This window comes from Vitis vinifera, chromosome 14 (genome assembly GCF_030704535.1).
Source record: "Vitis vinifera cultivar Pinot Noir 40024 chromosome 14, ASM3070453v1".
NCBI classification, from domain to species: domain Eukaryota; kingdom Viridiplantae; phylum Streptophyta; class Magnoliopsida; order Vitales; family Vitaceae; genus Vitis; species Vitis vinifera.
The window spans coordinates 20,776,311-20,795,401 of NC_081818.1; the positions used below are offsets into that span (position 1 = coordinate 20,776,311).

General features: G+C 32.2%; 1 protein-coding gene across 1 annotated transcript; it reads left to right on the forward strand.

Moving 5' to 3' along the window:
* The first annotated feature begins 246 nt into the window (after window positions 1–246).
* On the forward strand, window positions 247–4,048 carry LOC104881601 (cysteine-rich receptor-like protein kinase 26). The gene is made up of 5 exons (XM_059742722.1): window positions 247–1,356; window positions 1,742–1,952; window positions 2,566–2,803; window positions 2,880–3,030; window positions 3,698–4,048. Exons 1-5 carry the CDS (start codon window positions 247–249, stop codon window positions 4,016–4,018), a joined length of 2,031 nt encoding a protein of 676 aa, XP_059598705.1. The 3' UTR covers window positions 4,019–4,048.
* The last annotated feature ends 15,043 nt before the right edge of the window (window positions 4,049–19,091 follow it).

A 19,091-nucleotide genomic window follows, 5' to 3' on the forward strand; every position in this document is an offset into this window, starting at 1 on the left:
ATGGATATCATTTTTCCTTACTTGGAAGTGAAAAAGATTCCTGGCCTCCTCCCCTGCTCTTGCCTTTTATTTGAATGGTGTGAACAGGGATTGGGATCCATTTGTCTGATATAGGAGGAAACGTTGAGCAAAATAGGTCAGGTCCACTGACTCAGACTCGGTATAAGTATCTTGCCCGTCCTCGTTCTCATCGTCTTCTGCCTTCTTCGGCTCTTTAGCTACTCTACAGTTGTATACATAACAATAATGTTGTTTCCACTCTTGTATTCCCTCATCTTCCTATATCCCCACCTTTCATTATCATATGAAAACCCTCGACAATATCTCTGCGGTGATACCGACTACTACACCTCTAACTCAAGCTTCTCTGACAATCTTGGCTGGGCACTCCAAGCTCTTCGCAATACAACTGCTTCGACTGGTTTCTCCACCACTACCACAGGCAACCACAGGGTGCAAGTCACAGCCCTTGCCCTCTGTCGTGCTACCATAGCCCCATCAGACTGCCAACAATGTGTGGATGCAGCCTCATCAGGTATTCGCAGTGTTTGTCCCGACCAAACAGCGGCTCAAGTCTGGTATACCCTCTGCTTCCTCCGTTATTCAAGTGATAACTTTGTAAACATAACCGACGACCAAATTGCCTTTAGGTTGTATGATGTCCGCAGAGCACCTGATCCTGATGTCTATGATGCAAAGGTTAAGATGTTAATGCAGAATCTGTCGTCCACTGCTGGTGTATCAGAGAAGAGATATGCAGTTGGAAGGACAGCAGTACCAGAAAACCAGACCCTCTATGGCTATGTTGAGTGCACCCGTGACATTGATGGTGATAGTTGTAAGAGATGCCTATTGACGGCAATAGCTTCTATAGACTCTTGCTGTTTAGGGCAGTGGGCAGGTTGGATTGCCACACCAACATGCGATCTACAGTTCAATATGGACCCTGTGCATGCTGACTGGTTCAATGCCCCTTATATTAATACCAATGTCATTCAGACACCAGCACCGAGTTCACCATTTATTCTCGTTTCACCACCTGCTACAGAACCAGTGGTGGTTGCTGCAGATAAGGGTGGTGGAGGTGGCGGTTTAGTTATCAAAATTTCCGCTATTTTGGCAGTTGGAATAGTTGTTTTGATAGTAGTGGGGCTGTGTGTTGTTATTCAGTGGAGGAAAAGAGACAAAGGGGTGAAGGGAAGCTCTGGAATTGAGGCAAAAGACTGTGAGGAGATCTTGAGCGAGGATGTTGGGATGGGATCATTCATATATGATTTGGGCGTTTTGGTTTCTGCCACTGATGGTTTTTCTTTGGAAAATCAGATTGGTACTGGTGGATTTGGCTCTGTTTATAAGGTATTATATATCCTTAGCCAGTGGATTTGCCTCCCAAATTTTCATTTAGCACTCAAATTTTGTTACTTGTATAATTTAGGTGTAGGTCCACATCCATTTGCTTGAGAAAAGAATCAGTATGGTTCTGTGGTTTTACTTTATTCATACTTAAAAAAATTAGATTATTTGGACACTTGAAAATCGCTTTTAAGGTTGTTCAAGCAAAAACAGGTTTCATAAACCATATTCATCAACATATGTTCTCTAGTCGTTCCTTTTAATAATTCATAAACAGTTTATATTTTTCATTTTGAACAAAGAGATATTGCTCAGGTCTCTTTACTCTGCAAGGACTTTGGAACTTCTGCTTCTGCTTTATCAAATGAGTAATTTGATATCTTTTCAGGGTATACTGGCGAATGGTGAAGAAATAGCAGTGAAGAAGCTGGCACCTGGTTCTACACATGGGAGCAAAGGGTTTTCAAATGAAGTCAGACTGTTATTGAAGCTACAACACAGAAATCTGATTCAACTGTTTGGATGTTGTGTAGAAGGAGAGCATAGGATGTTGGTCTATGAGTACCTGCATAACAAGAGTCTGGACTACTTTCTCTTTGGTAATGTTGCAGGGTGCGCCACCTGCAATGCACTGACACGTTGCTCGTTCTATCTTTCATCAATTAAAATTTATTTATTTTCTTGATCACCTTAATTTGTTGATCTAATACGTAATACAGATTGAAGATATGTTGATGATGCATGTTAAATTATTCAAAACTGCTCATTTTGACTTTATAGAAACTGAGTTAATTATGAAAATTATATAAGTGAATTCTAAACTGGGATTGGCTTTCTTAACATTCTAGAGTTTCATTCTTTATAGTTATTCAACCTAGTTGCACCACTAGGGCATTGAGTCAATTAGTTGCAATAGTCTAGTCCAATTGCTTAACCTGTTCTTATATTGGATATGTAGGATATTCTTGATGCAAGTTGTTAAGAGACTGAATTGTTTATTGGTTGAGTAATGGTTCTTTTTGTGATTTTTATATTTTTGTATCCCAAGTATCTTTGACTTAATTTCCCTTCTGCAAATGTACTAATTTTAAGACAGTAGAGATACAAAAACAATAGTTGGGTAATCTTCCATTGTTGGATGAATCCAGCAAATTAATCAATATACTTATCATGTGTTTATCTGTTTTGTTTTTTTAATGTATTTTAATGTAGACAAGAGCAAGAGTTCATTGCTAGACTGGCCAAAGCGTTACAACATCATTCTGGGTGTGGCCAGGGGACTCTTCTATCTTCATGAAGACTCACAATATAGAATCATACATGGAGACATCAAAGCAAGCAATATCCTACTCGACAAAGAGATGAACCCAAAAATATCAGATTTTGGTTTGGCCAAGCTAGTCGAAGATGAACAAAGCCACCACCAAACTCGTTGTATTGCAGGAACATTGTGAGTACTAAGATTGTTTGGCAAGAGTTAATATTCATCCTTATATTATTTGCATATAAACTCCTACGCTCTACAGTGGCTATATGGCTCCTGAATATGCACTCAGAGGCGTCATGTCTGCCAAGATGGACGTTTTCAGCTTTGGGGTGTTGACATTGGAGATCATAAGTGGAAGAAAGAACTACGATTTGCGATTTGACGAGCAAAATCCAGACCTCCTGAAACTTGTAAGTAAAGAAACAATGTGCCTATGTCTTCATTTTAGATGACCACCCAAAAAAAAAAAAAATCCAATCTAAATCGGTGATACAAATTTTATGGAAGTACAAGTGGAATACAGAAATATTGGAGAGAGGCATAAATCCCACTCTTTCTCATTGTGTATAGACGGATAAAATTCAGCTCCTTATAGACCTTACTCCATATAGAGTTACCAACATTGCCCCACTGATAGGCAATCAATGGGGATTCTTGCATGCCATCTTAATTTTCTCAGAAAAATGAAACTTGGCAGGCCTATTTGATTTCTCTTGTGAAAAGATGAGAATGCATTGCTACCAGATATAAAAATATTCCATTGGAGAGTTCATGTAGAGATGAGATTGCATGGTTCAAAAGAGAAAAATACATATTTGAAGATCACAAGAAAAGAGAAATGGTGCTTAGAACATGGTGCACGTCCACTCTGGGCTGTGCTATATGAAATGGAGTGATTTGGGTTCAACCTTAATCATTTCCAGTCTGAAACGAACCTCTATTTTCTTGTCTAATTTCAGAAATCATGTTCCCAACATCTATTCTATTCATGATTTGTTACAGACCACATTGTCAACAAACAGTCCAGTCTTTTGCATCAATAGATCAATGTGTTACAATATTGATCTTGTGTGGCAGGCAAGGAGACTAGAAAAAGAAGGGAGGCTTACAGAGTTAGTAGACGAGACTATTAGTTCTTTCCCTCGAGATGTTGCCTTAAAATGTATTAGAATTGGGTTATTGTGCTGTCAAGAGTCCACACAAGATCGGCCAACGATGAGTTATGTGGTGGAGGTACTCTCGGATGATTCTGTAACAATTCCAATCCCAGTATGGCATGGCTACCAGGAGGCTCTTGAACCAAACAACAGCATCTACTACTCTGCATGCTCTATGAGCGAGTCCTTTTCTATGAATTCCAAAATAATTAGTAATTTAGCAGACTATAAGCTACATTAAATCCTTATTTAATTACTATATCTCCAAATATGTCTCCGAAAGTAAACTTGAATTTGAAAACTAGTTACTAAAAATTAGAATTTGATTTTGAATTCTAAAGTCAATTAGGACTTTCCTTTTTCTTACTTTATATATGTAAGTTTGAATGGAATATAGACTAGTTTCGATGTTTAAGTAATAGTCTTAAAAGATTTCTAAATTTTTGTAATTAGAAGTTTTATGTGTACAAGTACATATAAATAAGAAGCATTGTGTAATTGTTGAATAACGACGATTGAAGACAATAATTTTTCTCAATATTTATCCATTAGTTATGTAATTGTTGTTTGTTTTTAACCTTATTATTCCAACAAATTGACATTAGAACCATAAAAAGGATAACAAGTGGGGTTGTTTCTATTTCAAGTCTTTCAACTCAAAAAAGATAATTACAACGATTGGAGTATCAAGATGAAGATTTTTCTAGGTTTATAAATGCATGAGAAGCTATATAGAAAGGTTATAAGGTTATAAGGAGCCTCAAGATGAAATTAGTCTATCCTAAAATAAAAGGGATTTTTTTTAATGATATAAGGAAAAAAACAACAAAGTTTTTAGTTGTATATATTAGACAAAGAATGAAGGCACAATGGAGAAGATTTCAAGGGTAAGCATTGCAAAGTATAGAAATACTACCAGACACATAAAGATAAAGGGTTTGATAAGGAAAGAAAAGTTCACATTCAAATTTTTATAGGAATTTGAAAGATTAAATATGAAAGAATTGAAATCAATCTCCAATTATTTTTCAATAGTACTATTGATGATTTTGAATCTATTAAAAAGAAATAATGAAAGTTTGAATAATACTCAAGTGATATATATAAAAAAAAAAATCTTTGATCATAAAGTTCAATTTTGATTATATTATTATGGTCATTGAAAAGTCTAAAGATTTAGATTCTTTGACCATTTATCAACTTATGGGATCATTTCAAGCATATGAAGAGAGACCATAAAGGAAGAACCAAGAAAAATTGGTAGTTCTACAATAAAACATATATTAAAGAAGAATGAACAAAATCTTGGTAATGAAAGTAGCCAAAATAATTTTGGACATTTTCCTATCTAAGAAAATAGAGTAGAGGGTGGTTCAATTTATTAAACAATGAAGGAAAAATTCAAAGTTCATATTTCTCAAGAGGATGTGGAGATGACACAAATCAAGGCAAACAAAATGGGAAGTTATAGTAAATGCCAAATTCATTCTTATAATTGTCAAAACTTTGGTCATTATGCATATGTATGCTTCCAATAGTATGGAAAAGAAAAACCAATTATGTTGAAAACAAAGATGAAAAAGAACCTATTGTCTTCCTTGCATATAAAAAAGAAAGCGAGGAGAAAAATTCTATGGACATTAGAGCAAGCAATCATATGTATGGATTTAAAAACAACTTTGGGGAACTTTGTGAATTGAAAAATAACAGTGTTAAATTTGAATAATAGGCAAAGGTAAAATGTTGATTTTTTTTTTTTTAAATGAAAGACATCAATTTACTTGACATGTTTATTTTGTATCTTACATGAAAAAAAATACATATTAAGTTTTGGTCAACTCTTAAAAAAAAAGGGCTATGATATTCACATAAAATCTCTTAATAATAGATCGATATGCCAATTTTGAAAATTTTAAATCTTGAAGGATTGAAAGTAAGAAAAAAATGGTGGAAGGAATTAAACTATATAGATCATTTAAATCAATTATGTGAAAGACGCTTACTTGGAAAACAAATATTTTGAAGGAAATGACTATATGAGCAAAGAAGATTTTGAAACTCATTCATGTATATGTATGAATAGTCCAAGTTATCCAAACTCTTTTTGATAAGAACAAATATTTTGTACTATTTATCGATGACTTTAGTAGAAAAACTTGAGTGTATAATTTTTAAAGAAAAATATGAAGTCTTTAATGCTTTTGAGAAATTTAAAGCATTTATTGAAAAAGAAAATTGGTTACAGTATAAGAACAATAAATAAAAACAATTCATATCTAAATAATTTGAAAATATTGTGAAAATCATGAGATTCATTGACTTTTAACGATTTCGTATTCTCCGCAACAAAATCAAATTTGGTTGAAATAAATTGAATGGAAAAATAGTTTGTAAAATATATTTATAAAATATATAGTTTATTGAATAAATTCTAGGTAATATGTTTGTAGTTTTAGGTACTCAAAGTTGAAAAATATTGATTTACAAATGCATTGTAAAATGACATGCAACCTTTCCCACTTTTCCTATATACAAAAAAATATTATTAGATTACTAGATTCCCTTTTATCATAAAAAAAAAAAAAATGCAGGTTTAAAGAAAAATCTCTCCTTTGATAAATCTTTAAGAAGACTGTCAGTGAAGTATTTGATAGAAAACCAAAATATCAATAAGACAATGCTCAAGATTCAATTCTCTCCACCATAGTTTAGTTTCCTTAACCATAATCTATTAACCAACTCAAAACAATTACAACAAATGTAAAGTAGCCTAGTTACATGTAGTTAGATTTGTATAAAAACCGAATTCTAATTACTGTCAATTGAATGAAAAAATAATACAAGCTCTTTAAGGAATCTAACACACTTGAAAAGAAGTTCTCACTATTTCATGGTATCAGAGTGTACTCCATCTCTTAAAGAATTCCCTTGAGAAAAGATCAATTCTTGAATGTCTTTAGCTACACTGATTTTTTTTTTCTTTTTTTTCTTTCGACTCTTAAACATCTTCAGCTTTATTAATGGCAAACTCAACTTAGTCCTATGATCTACAACCTAGAGTGACTCTTACGTTTGCTTCATCATGTTGTTACCATTCCACAAATGTAGGCACTCAATCATACTCTTCCAATTAAACTAGCTAAACAAAAGCAATTACATATTATGTCATGCACAAATGGAAAATGTAGTATTTGCTAATGGGTTTGAAGTTCATATCAAAGGAATGAAGATCAAGCCTTATCCATTTTTATCAAATTTAAAACACTGGTTGAAAATCAATTTAACTATCATATTCAGTTTTTGCAATCTAATAATGAAGGTGAGCTTGACGCTTTCAAGTCTTATCTTGCAACACATGGGATTGAAAATAGTTTCTCTTGTCCTAAAACTCTTGAACAAAATGGCCAAGCTGAACACAAGATGAGACATATAGTTGAAACCAGTCTTACTCTTTTAGCTAAAACATCTTCACCATTAAAATTTTGGTTGTATGCTTTTAATACAATTGTTTACCTCATCAACTTTTTACTTACTAATATTCTTCAATTTAAATCTCCTTACCAAATCTTGTTTGGCAAACTTCCAAACTGTCATCATCTCAAAGTGTTGTTTGTGTTATCCTTACATTTGCCTCAACACTAAATATAAACTTTGTTATCATTTTACTAAGTGTATTTTTCTTGGCTACAACCCTCTTCACCAAGGTTACATATGCTTTGATAACGATTTAGGCTGAATGTTTGTAACTCGTCATGTCATCTTCTATGACACAACATTTCCATTTTAGCCTTTCACTAATTCTTCCACGTGTGCATCTTTGATTGCTTCCCATCAGTCATCTTACACTCCAACATTATTACCCATATCCTCTATGGTTCTTTCTTCTTAACATACTATTTTTGTTCCACCAACTTCTATTTCCTTTGGTACTTATTCTATAGGCTAATCCTCTCACAATTCCACTTTTTCAACTTCCATACTTTACCTGATTCAAGTTCCCTTTATTATATCTTCTTCCAACCCTTCTCATACTAGTTTATCTCCACTGGCTAATGACCATCCCATGATCACTCATGCCAAGGCAGGTATTTCCAAAAAAAAAAAAAAAAAACTTTTCATGCCCCCCAAAATTACTAGGCCACATACCTTCCAACAAGCTTTTAAAGATCCTAATTGGGTTACTGCCATGAAGACCGAATACACAACCCTTATGTAAAATGATACCTGGTAGCTTGTTTTTACCCTTTCTAATGGAGATGTAATTGGTTATCGATGGATCTGCATACTGAAATATAAATTAAATGGGACAATCAATCGTTACAAAGCTCATCTGGTCACTTAAGGTTTCAACCAAACTTTGGGTCTTGATTACTTTGACACTTTCAATGTAGTAGTTAAAGCCTCAACTATTCACATAATTCTTGCTATTTTAGTCTTCTTTCAATGGCCACTTTGATAACTAGACGTCCATAATGCATTTCTAAATGGTGATCTTGAAGAACAGGTTTTCATGGCTTTGTAAATCCATAGTTTTTGGCTCATGTTTGTAGACTTAACAAGGCACTATATGGCCTTAAGCTCAACACCACTTTTATTTAATGGGGATTTCAATCATCCTGAGTTGATAGTTCCATGTTTTTTCGTCTTTTTGTTTCTAATGTTTTGATATTACTAGTTTATGTAGATGACATTCTCGTGATTGGTAGTACCTCCTCTCATGTTTTAGCCTTTATTTCCTATCTCCATAAACTTGTCATTCGTGGTCTTGGCAATCTGAACTACTTCCTTGGGGTTGAAGTTGTTGTTGGCAACTTAGATCTAAGCAATGGAAGCAATACCAATTTTTAAATAAATTGATCTTTAAGATTAAAGTACTAACCTTTAGGTTTAAATGTTTCCAAACTTTAAATTATAAGTGTTGAAGATAACCTTGAAGTTATTAGAAGTCTTGTAAACCCACGATCTTCTATCCGGTCACTCAGCCTTGTTCTTAGCACACTTTCGGTGGGGATGAAAGAAAGGTGGAGGATATGGCTCTCTCTTTCTTTCTAGATGGTGGAAGACAGAAGTAATGAAAACCCTATACCTTAGGGGGTATTTATAGGGATCCTAATTAGGTTTAAGTGACTTGAGCCCAGATGGACTTAGGTCACTTAATCTAGCCCAAATTAGATTTTAATTGATTAATTAACCCAATAAAGTCTATTAATTAATCAATTAACCCAATCTAGAGATCTTGTTTACTTATCCCTATATAACTTAGCATAATTACCAAAATACCCTTACGCACAAAAGTGAACCTAAAGCCACTAAAACCTCCTAGAGTAATGGTTTTTTCAGAATCCAATTTTGAAGTTGATTCAAAATCCCACTACAAAAAATCAACTAAACTCTAGTATCCTATGTAAACAACAACGAGACAGTATGTGCTTAGGTTCGTGACTTGCTATCTATTGTGTTTAGTCTCTTTATGAAATGGTCTCCATAGTTTAACAAGGTGAAAACTATCAAGCTTTCAAGACTACCTTTACTATCCTTGAGTTATAGGTCATCCTATTATGTGTTTAACTGACATGTCTTAGCTTTCAAAGAGCCTATGTCAAGTTCCACTTAGGGAACTACCATGACCATAGTTTCCATGAACACACCTTCTTAGGATTATCCAAGGGGAAACATTGTCTCAATCCTATAAGATATCATGGTGCCTATATTGAAAATACCTATTGTTATCGACTTCCATCAATAGTGACCCAATCCATAGTGAATATATGATTAACTTACGATGTCATCGGTAGGTTAAATCCATTGCTAACTTTAGCACAAACTAAATATTCTCTCAAGGTTGAGAGACAACATGATGAAGCAGCTTGGTAAGGTCATGACTACTTGATAGCCTTGAGTCATGACTCACCATAGGTCTTGTCCAATTTGTAACCATACACACTATTGCACTCACAATGGGAAATATATCCTGATAGCCAAAACCAACTATTCCTCCAATTAGAAGGTAGGGTACTATAACCTCTAATGGGTTGCCTAAACCCATGAACCGGCTATGAATTAGTCGTTTATTTGTAAGGAACCCATGACTTAGATTTTCTGTGCAACTTTTAATGCACCCAAGTCACGCACAATACAAAATATGCAAATAAGAATGCTCATAAAGTGAAATGCATGGAATAAGGATAAAGAAAAGTGAAACTGGAATTGTGGACCCACATCTTTCACGTGCGCCCCCACCCGATCAGCGAGACTCGCTTTTTATTTGTGAAAAAAATGATTTTTGAAAAAAAAGTTGGAGTCGCCACTTATTTTATTTTTATTTTAAAGGGAAAATAAAACAAGAAAGAAAAACCCTAAAAAAATGACTCCATAATTTTTGGAAAAAGGCATGTCTTTGAAAAACCCGAGTCTAGGTCCGGGGATCAGGTTACCTATTGGGAAGGTACCTTTAAAAGGTAGCACCCCTCTAAGCCCTATAAAGGTCTCTACTGACAAAGTTAAGGGAAGTGTGGCCATTAATCAGTTAATTATGGATACCTAAGTAGACTAGATGATTTCGAATATTGCATGCCTAACAAGATCAAATAACAATGAAGGAAAGTTAAGGATGCGTACCTGGACGGCTTCCCAAGCGCTATCATAAAACATGAGAGATAGTATAGAAGTATAGCACACAACATGTATTTAATCATAGCGAATCTGGCATACATCTAAGCACTTAAGGATTATCAAACATGCATATTTCACAGTGACATGATTGTTTACAAAATTTAGAAAGTAGGTGATACGTACCTGGATAACATAGATGACTTACAATGCGCTTCCATAAGACATGAGGGGTTAGATAATAAATAATAAAATATAGGAATCCTAGCATGCTCGTTATCTAATTAGCATAGCAGAAATTATCAAAGTATATGAAAACACTAATTATCACACTCATCTTGTATACAATTCCTAAAAAAAGATAGACGTAATTTCAACAAGTGACAAAAGTGGCAACAAAAAATAATTTTTGAAAAGATTTTCTTATGTAGGGGTTTCACCAATTCCCCAATTGATATACACGAATTTAGCTCAAAATTATCCCATTTATGTGGGACCACAAGCTTTGATTCGTGTCTGATTTCGAACCAAAATTTTCGTTAAAAACCGAGAAAGATGCAAACCGATCAAAAAAAATGGTTGCATATTATTTTAAGAAAATGGGGTTTTGATTTTAAGAATCCTAAAGGAATCTTTGAAATGAATTTTTAAAGGGAATGAGATTTTGATTCTGAGAACTCTAAATGAATTTTTGAAATGGTTTGTTTTTAAGGAAACGAGATTTTGAGAATATTGTTATGTTTTAAAGATAAAAGAAGTTAATTTGAAAACAATAAAATGTGTGAATCAAAATATCAAGCAAAAGAAAAAAAAGAACAAAATCACAAAGTAGAATTTTTGACAACCGATAAAATTGAAGTGGTGGGAATGGAGGCTAATCTTCACTATTTTCTGATAGCCTCTAAAAATTGATTTTGACAAAGGATGACCAAAGTGATAAACCAAAACCTTAGATCTTATAAGCACTGAAACTTTAAAAACATTTAATCTTAAGATAAACTTAATCAAGCACTAAATATTATGTGACCTTTAAAATAGTACAAACAATATGTATCAACTAATATTGATGATTTGAAGTACTAACTAAACAAATGAATAATGAAAATAATAATAATAATAATAATAATAATAATAATAATAATAATAGAACACATAAAATAAATAAAATTGATCAAAACTAAAATGAACTATTTTTAAACACAAAATGACAACATGGGGATGGATTAAATTAATAGCCTACAATTTGAAAGCATGGAACTAATAGAAAAATGGAATTAAAAAATCTTAGCATAAACTAATCAACATGAAACCAATCGAATTAATTAAAACTCTAAAAAATATCAACTAAAACAGGATCAATCAAGAGCAAAATAATTTTTTCTTTATTTATTTTAAAACATGAATATACCAACGCGGAATGAAATGAATTAACCAACTTAAATTCTAAAACTAATAAACTAGAAGGATGAATCATGAATTAAATTTAACAACCTTTAGATATGAAAAGAGTGACATGAAATCAATTGAACTAATAAACTGAATCTTGATAACATTTAAACTAACAGATAAATTAAGCTAAACTAAAAGAAATTATGAATTTCCTAATTGAGAATCAAAATAATGCTAATCAATATTCTAAATTTTTAACTATCATAACAAATTATCTAAACTCTAAAAAATCTCAACTTTTCCATTATTAACAAAAATTGCCCAAACCAATACTAAGAAACTAATTTGTCAAACTAAGGAAATAAATTGTAACTACAGTGAACAAAACATAATTTTTCAAGCTAGAATAACAAATCAAAAATAATTTATTTATAATTGGATAAATATATATATGATAAATTATTTTAATGAACTAAAATTTTATAAAAGTGCTTAAACCTAAAGTAAAATTAAAAACTAACAAAAATGATTTTTAAAACCAAATCTCTAACCTATAGAATCAATTTCATTTATAATTAAATAAATTACAAAGCATTAATTTGGTAACAAATAAAAAAAAAATCAGTAATTAAATAAATCAAAACCACATCAAATGAAGATTAAAATATATATGTTTTTATTTTATTTTATGTAAAGCTATCTAAAATCATATTTTTTGAATTTAATATAATACATTAAAACTAACCTTTAACGTGATGAATAAAAAAAATAAAAAATAAATAAATAAATAAACAAATGTGAGATTGCATTACCATATTAAAGAAAACACGTGTTCAAGCAAATAAACAAATCAACCCACTCACTCAATACAAAAATCCAAACTAAAAATGGTACACCAAAACATCACCGAATATAATAACTAAACAATTAAACCTAAAAAATAGTATTCTTGCTGCCATATTAATGAGAACGTACTGGACCAATAAAACAACCCAATATAATAACCCAACTTGAAATAAACTAAACTTTGAAAGCCCATATGTAAAAAAACATCTTACCTAGCTGGTTGTGATGATACCAAAGCAACTTGGTAGTGTGTGGCTGGTGCGGTGAAGGATGAGTGGGAACGCACCAGCTGAGGCGTAGAATTGATGCTATGATGGATGAACAGCCCAGTGATGAAAAACTGGCAGCCTAGTGGTGAAAAGAAATCAGCAGCCCCCAAAATCTTTTCAAAACACGGATTGATCTTTGCCCAAACAGCAGCCTCTAATCCTTCTAAAACATGGACTGATCTCTCTCCCACAACAGCCTCTAATCTCTTTAAAACATGGACTGATCTCCTTTGAAAACAACAGCCCCGAATCCCTCTAAAACATGGACTGATCTCCTTTGAAAACAGCAGCCCTGAATCACCCCTAAACACAGTCTGATTCTCCTTGAAAACAGTAGCCCGCTCTTCTCCTCCCTCTGAAAATCGCAGCCTCACCTTTCCTCAACCGGACTGATCACTCCTCTTCTCTCTGAAAATCACAGCCTCACTCGTTCTCTCTCCTCCAGTCAATCGTGTGTCTTTTTCTTTTTCTTTTCTTTTCCTTCCTCTCTAATACTCTGCCAACATGGGAAGACAACTCACCAGCCCGGAGAGCCTCAATCATCCACGTCAGTCCAGCATCATCAGGACTCTCCATCCTGAACATAGTCTTCATTCCGTCCAAATACCCATTGAGCCTTTCCTTTTTCCATGCCAAAATAGCTTTGGTAATTTTCTTTCTTCATTCATTTCCTTCCATCAGAAGCACAATCATCACATGCATGGGTGCATACTTGCTTTCTTTCTTAGTTCATTTCCTTCCATACGTTCTCTCCTCTTCCAACCACCTTGAATCTATCCTTCAACCCGCTAAATATTTCATTTCCATAATCACACATGAAAATTCCTCTATTTCCTGAAAGACACACATGAATATCCTTGCCAATACATGTTTTCAACCTTCCTTTTCCTCTCCAGTGATGATTCCTTTGGTGAATTTCCCTACAAAAATATAAAGAAAAGTAGACTTAATGAATGAATCCCAAGGTGTTTTAGAAAATTATAAAATAAATAAACAAATTAAATTAACAAAATAATTAAGTAAATAATGGTAATAATAATAATAATAATCATAATGATAATACTAATAATAATAATAATAATAATAATAATAATAATAATAATAATAATGATAATAATAGTAAAGTGTCACGCAATCTATGCAACCATGCAATCATGTGAGCAATTCAAGTCATGCAAAAATGTCGAATGGGCCTCGAGTGTATCTAATGGACCTAAAGGGTCTAAGTGCACCAAAGACGGTGCCTAATGGGCCTAAGTGTGCCTAAGTGGGCCTAGGGTGGTGCCTAATGGACCTAAAGGGTCTAAGTGGGCCTAAAGTGATGCCTAGTGGGCCAAGTGTACCTAAACGGGCCTAGGGATACCTAAATGAGCCTAGGGTGCCTAAATGCTATCCTAAAAAAACAAGAAAAGCCTAAGTCTAAGTTAGGGCTGCCAAGGGTCACAATAAGGGATCAAATAATCCCTCAACCAAAGTCTCCGAGATGGCTTAGAAAAAAAATAGGCTACACGAGTATTAATGGGCCACCAGGGGAATTGCTATAAACGACATGTGCGAGGAAGACAAAATAGAGGGTCTACAGGAATATTATTAAATAATGAATTCCAAATTTATTACATTATGTCATGCTTTTAAAGGCTTTATGCTAACAATTGATCACCATGGTACAACACTACGTCTTAACCAACACAAATATATTCAAGACATCTTATCATGTACAAATCTACTAGATTCAAAACATCACACACACCTAGTCTGCTTGGTAAGACACTCTCACAACATGATGGTACTCTCTTATTGGACCCCAAACTATATCCCAACATTGTTGAGGCTTTTCAATATGTCACACTCACTCATCTAAACGTTGCCTTTGTTGTTAACAAAGCTTGTCAATTCATGGCCACTCACACCAATGTCCATTAGCTTGCCATCAAGATAATTCTTCATTATCTGCAAGGTACATCCTCATTTGGTTTGCAAATACACCAAGCATAATCCCTTGATATTCAAGATTATATAAATGCAGATTGGGCTTCTTACCTAAATGATCAACATAGTACTAGTGGATATTGTGTTTTTCTTGGTTCTAACTTGATTTATTGGTCATCTACCAAACAAAGGGTTGTCTCTCGTAGTAGTGCCAAGTCTGAATATTAAGGCCTAGCTTCACTTACTACCAAAATCATATCGGTTTAGTTTGTGCTAAAAGAATTGTGCCTCACTTCATCTGCTTCTCATTTTGTTTGGTGTGACAATCAAAGTGCAACTCACTTAGCTGCTAATCTAGTCTTTCATGCTAGTCCAACATGTTAAACTTGATCTTCACTTCATTTGAGATAAACTTCTCAACAAAGACCTCAACATTCACTACATTCCTTCATCTTATTAGGTTGTTGACATTTTTACCAAACACTTATCAGGTTCTCAATTTCTTAGTTTCAAAACCAAGCTCTCTATTGTTTCTTAACCTATGAGCTTGAGGGTGGATGATAGAAAACTAGAATATCAATAAGAGAGTGCTCAAGATTTAGTTCTCTTAACCATAGTTCAGTTCCCTCAACCACAATCTGCTAACCAACTCAAAACAATTATAACAAATGTAAAGTAGCTTAGTTACAGGTAGTTAGATTAGTTAGATTTGTATAAAAGCCAAACACTGATTATTGTCAATTGAGTGAAAAATTAATGTAAGTTCTTTAAAGAATCTGATACACTTGAAAAGCAGTTAAGACTATTTTAGTGTTATGAGTGTAATGCATTATAAATATGATGTAATGTATTTCTTACCTAAAAATTTAAATAAATATGAACTTGGGGAAAAATGATTTTGTTCTTATCGATCGACTCATAAAATGGGACTATGTGTAACTACCTTAATTAACCTAAACACACTATGACGCTAATAAATTAAGTTTCAACTCACAAAAAGAGACTAACTCAAATTGGCAGTTCGTATATTCATTATTTATGATTTCAATAAGATTACAATATTGATTGAAGAAAAAAGTTATTTGGATACACCATAGATGCATACACATGTCAATATTTTCATAGTTATTTGTGACTTGATTTCAACCGCATCTTCCATCATTTTCTCAGTTCTCATAGTTGATCATTCTTTCTAGCATCTTTATCTCATTTTCTTTTATATTATGTATTTTTTCCACTAGTATCCAACAATTCAAATGATCCTCTTAATCAAGTGACTATACTCAATTTATAAACTGTCATCACACAACATCTATGTGTCATTTCTTTATCTCTGTGTCATTTCTTTTTCTCATAATCTTATATATGTCAATTATTAGGTAGATAAGGCAAAAAATTATAATTAAATAGATGAGGGTTTAGCGTCTTTTTTTTTAAACAAAATAGTACTTGTGGTATAACACAATCTAATTATAATGAGTTTGAAGCTTAATTAAACAAAAGATTTGCATATAACACAGTGACATCATTGTTGGTGTGATACAAAAGAAAAATGAAGATATGAGTAATCATTTGAGGATTTTTTTTAAATATTTTTGTCAATTCTTTATTTTTGTATGAAATACATGATCTATTTCAATTTTAAGTTTTACAGTACAAAATGAGTCCAATTGAGATCTAGTTTTTTTTTTGGTACATATCAAACTCTTTATATTTAATAAATTTAGTTTGATATATATATATTTTTAATGAGTTTAAGCTTTGATATCATTTTTTTATTACAAGAACCCCAATATCATAAGTTAGTACAATGGCCAAAATATAAAAATAAATTCATACATAATGACATGCATACAAGGGTTTTACTTAGACTAATTATGTATGAATATGGATAAAAGATAATCATTTTACTATAACATGGAAAACTTACATAACAAATATAAAAAACATACAATTTTTGAGTCCTCAAACATCTCGCGTTTATGCTCTCTTGAATATCTAAACCTCAAATCTTGAGTCCTTAAACCTCACGCCATGTTTTTATTGGATTTTTTTTTTCATTCTTTGCATTAATATCTATTTCATGTAGTCTTTATAAGACTATTTTAATCACATGATATTCCCCATAACCTAAAATATTATATCAACATTTCAATATTTCTTTATTTTATAAAAAATATTTTCATAAGGATTTACTAATATATAAAATATTATCTACTAAAAGAAATATGTTCTAAGTAGGAATTTGATACACTTTTCAACATGATTGGAAAAATGTATAGCTTTTTATAAGACAGAGGCGATGAATGAAATATTTTTTGTTTTAACTCCCTTAAATTAAAAACACACGCACACACAAACATTGTGAGAATTGGGACAACATGATGAAGGCTTGATCTTAAGCTTAAATGGATTTTTAAAAGTTATAAACAAAAGGGAAAATAAGAAAGCTATTATGAAGATTTTATTTGCAACAACCACCAAGGTATGTAGAATGAGAGATATTAGTACTTTGACAAGAGTTAACAAGAAAGGAAAAGTTCATTTCAAACTCTTATAAGAGAATTTAAAGTTTTATATATAAAGGAGTTCCAAACAATTTCCAATTGTTTCTCAAGTATGTAAGTCAATATAAATCAACTAAAATGAAACAAGGACTGTTTAAATATAATTAAATAGATCTCATTTTCTTTATGTTTAATATTTGAAATTATTATTGCTCTTGAAGAGTCTAAAGATCTTAATCCAATGACTATTGATCAACTCGTGAGATGACTTCAAATGCCCATAAAGAGAGATTATGAACAAAGAAAAAAGAAAAATTGGAGCAAATCTTTCAAATCAATCCTTGTTTTGAAGAAGAAAGAATAGAATTATGATAATGAGAGAAAACAAAGTAATCATGGTCATGACTAAGGGAAAAGAGAAAGATGTAGTACATTTTGTTCAATAACAAAAGAATAAATGAAGATCCTATTTGGTAACTATTTTTTAAAACATATTTCCAACCTAGAAAACATGTTTGGATTTTTTTTTTTGAAATAAAAAATAGGTTTTTCATAACTTATTCAAAAAATAGGTTATTTTTTAGTATCAATTTGAGGTGTTTTTAATGGCTTTTAGTAAAGTTTTCTAAGTAATAATTGAAAAATAAGCATGCTTTGAAACTTTTATATTGTACATAACTATAAAATACCTTTGTATAGGTATGCATGCGGCACCTTTCAAAGAAATCTCCAAATATCCTTCCTTACATAGAAAAATTATATTTTCACATGGCATATCCTAGCTAGTTTCACATGGTTATGCAAAAATCGAACTTGAAATATGGGCTTTTGCCTCACTTTTATTTTACAACTTAGCACTTTGCAGAAGTGTGTGAAATTAAAATGGATTTTGTATGGCTATTCGAATCACTACAAAGAGCATTCCTTTTTCCATAATTTGAGCTACCTTTTTTGCATGGCCATGTGGCCATTCTACATATGTATGCAAGCCAGACTTGAGGCTACAATCTTCTACTGTATATGTTCAATCAAACATACATTTTCTTCCTAAAACTCCTTTAACTACCATTAGCTTCAATTCACCATTCTTTTCTCCCTTAACTTACCATTAACCATTCTATTTTTTCTCTATTGCCAACATCACTTTTGCCTACTTATAAGTTTGTCTTCCTTGTTGCAAATATTCGAATCAAATGTACCTTGAGAACATCTCAAACCTTACACAAGTTATTAGTGATAATCACAAGAGCATAAACATATCAATTCACTATTTAAGAAATAAGTAATATCCAAAATATGTAACATGATCTCAATTAGTATCTCAAATATGCACTTTTTTCTAGTAGTAACCAATTGACAACACCATAAGCAAAAATAAGGTGACCTCAAATCTAACTACTATGATTCACAAAATACTGAGTTTTCATGTCTCAAATTTTGAATCTTGGCTTTTGTTTTCGTAAAAAAACTATAGAAAATGTTTAATGGATCAAAATTTTGTTCCTCTACAACTAAATGGAATATTGAGTATTTTGGTTATCAATTTTGCATTTTTTTTGGGAATGTAATTAAAATAGCATTAAATTAAGATTCAAAATTTGTTTTATTTTATTCCTTTGCATTCTTTACGAGCAAAATGAGAGTTACTCTCATGTTTACTAATTTTTCTTTTGATATATACTTTCTAATGATTCAAACTTTTCTTTCTTTTCAACCAAGAAAGCCTTATGTTTTTTTATTTATGATATTTTGTGAGTTCTTTATT

Coding starts and splice junctions, on each gene's coding strand:
- LOC104881601 (XM_059742722.1), top strand. CDS start 247: ATGTTGTTTCCACTCTTGTATTCCCTCATCTTCCTATATCCCCACCTT. Junction 1,953..2,565: donor TCTGGACTACTTTCTCTTTG/GTAATGTTGCAG, acceptor ATTTTAATGTAG/ACAAGAGCAAGAGTTCATTG. Junction 3,031..3,697: donor ATCCAGACCTCCTGAAACTT/GTAAGTAAAGAA, acceptor CTTGTGTGGCAG/GCAAGGAGACTAGAAAAAGA.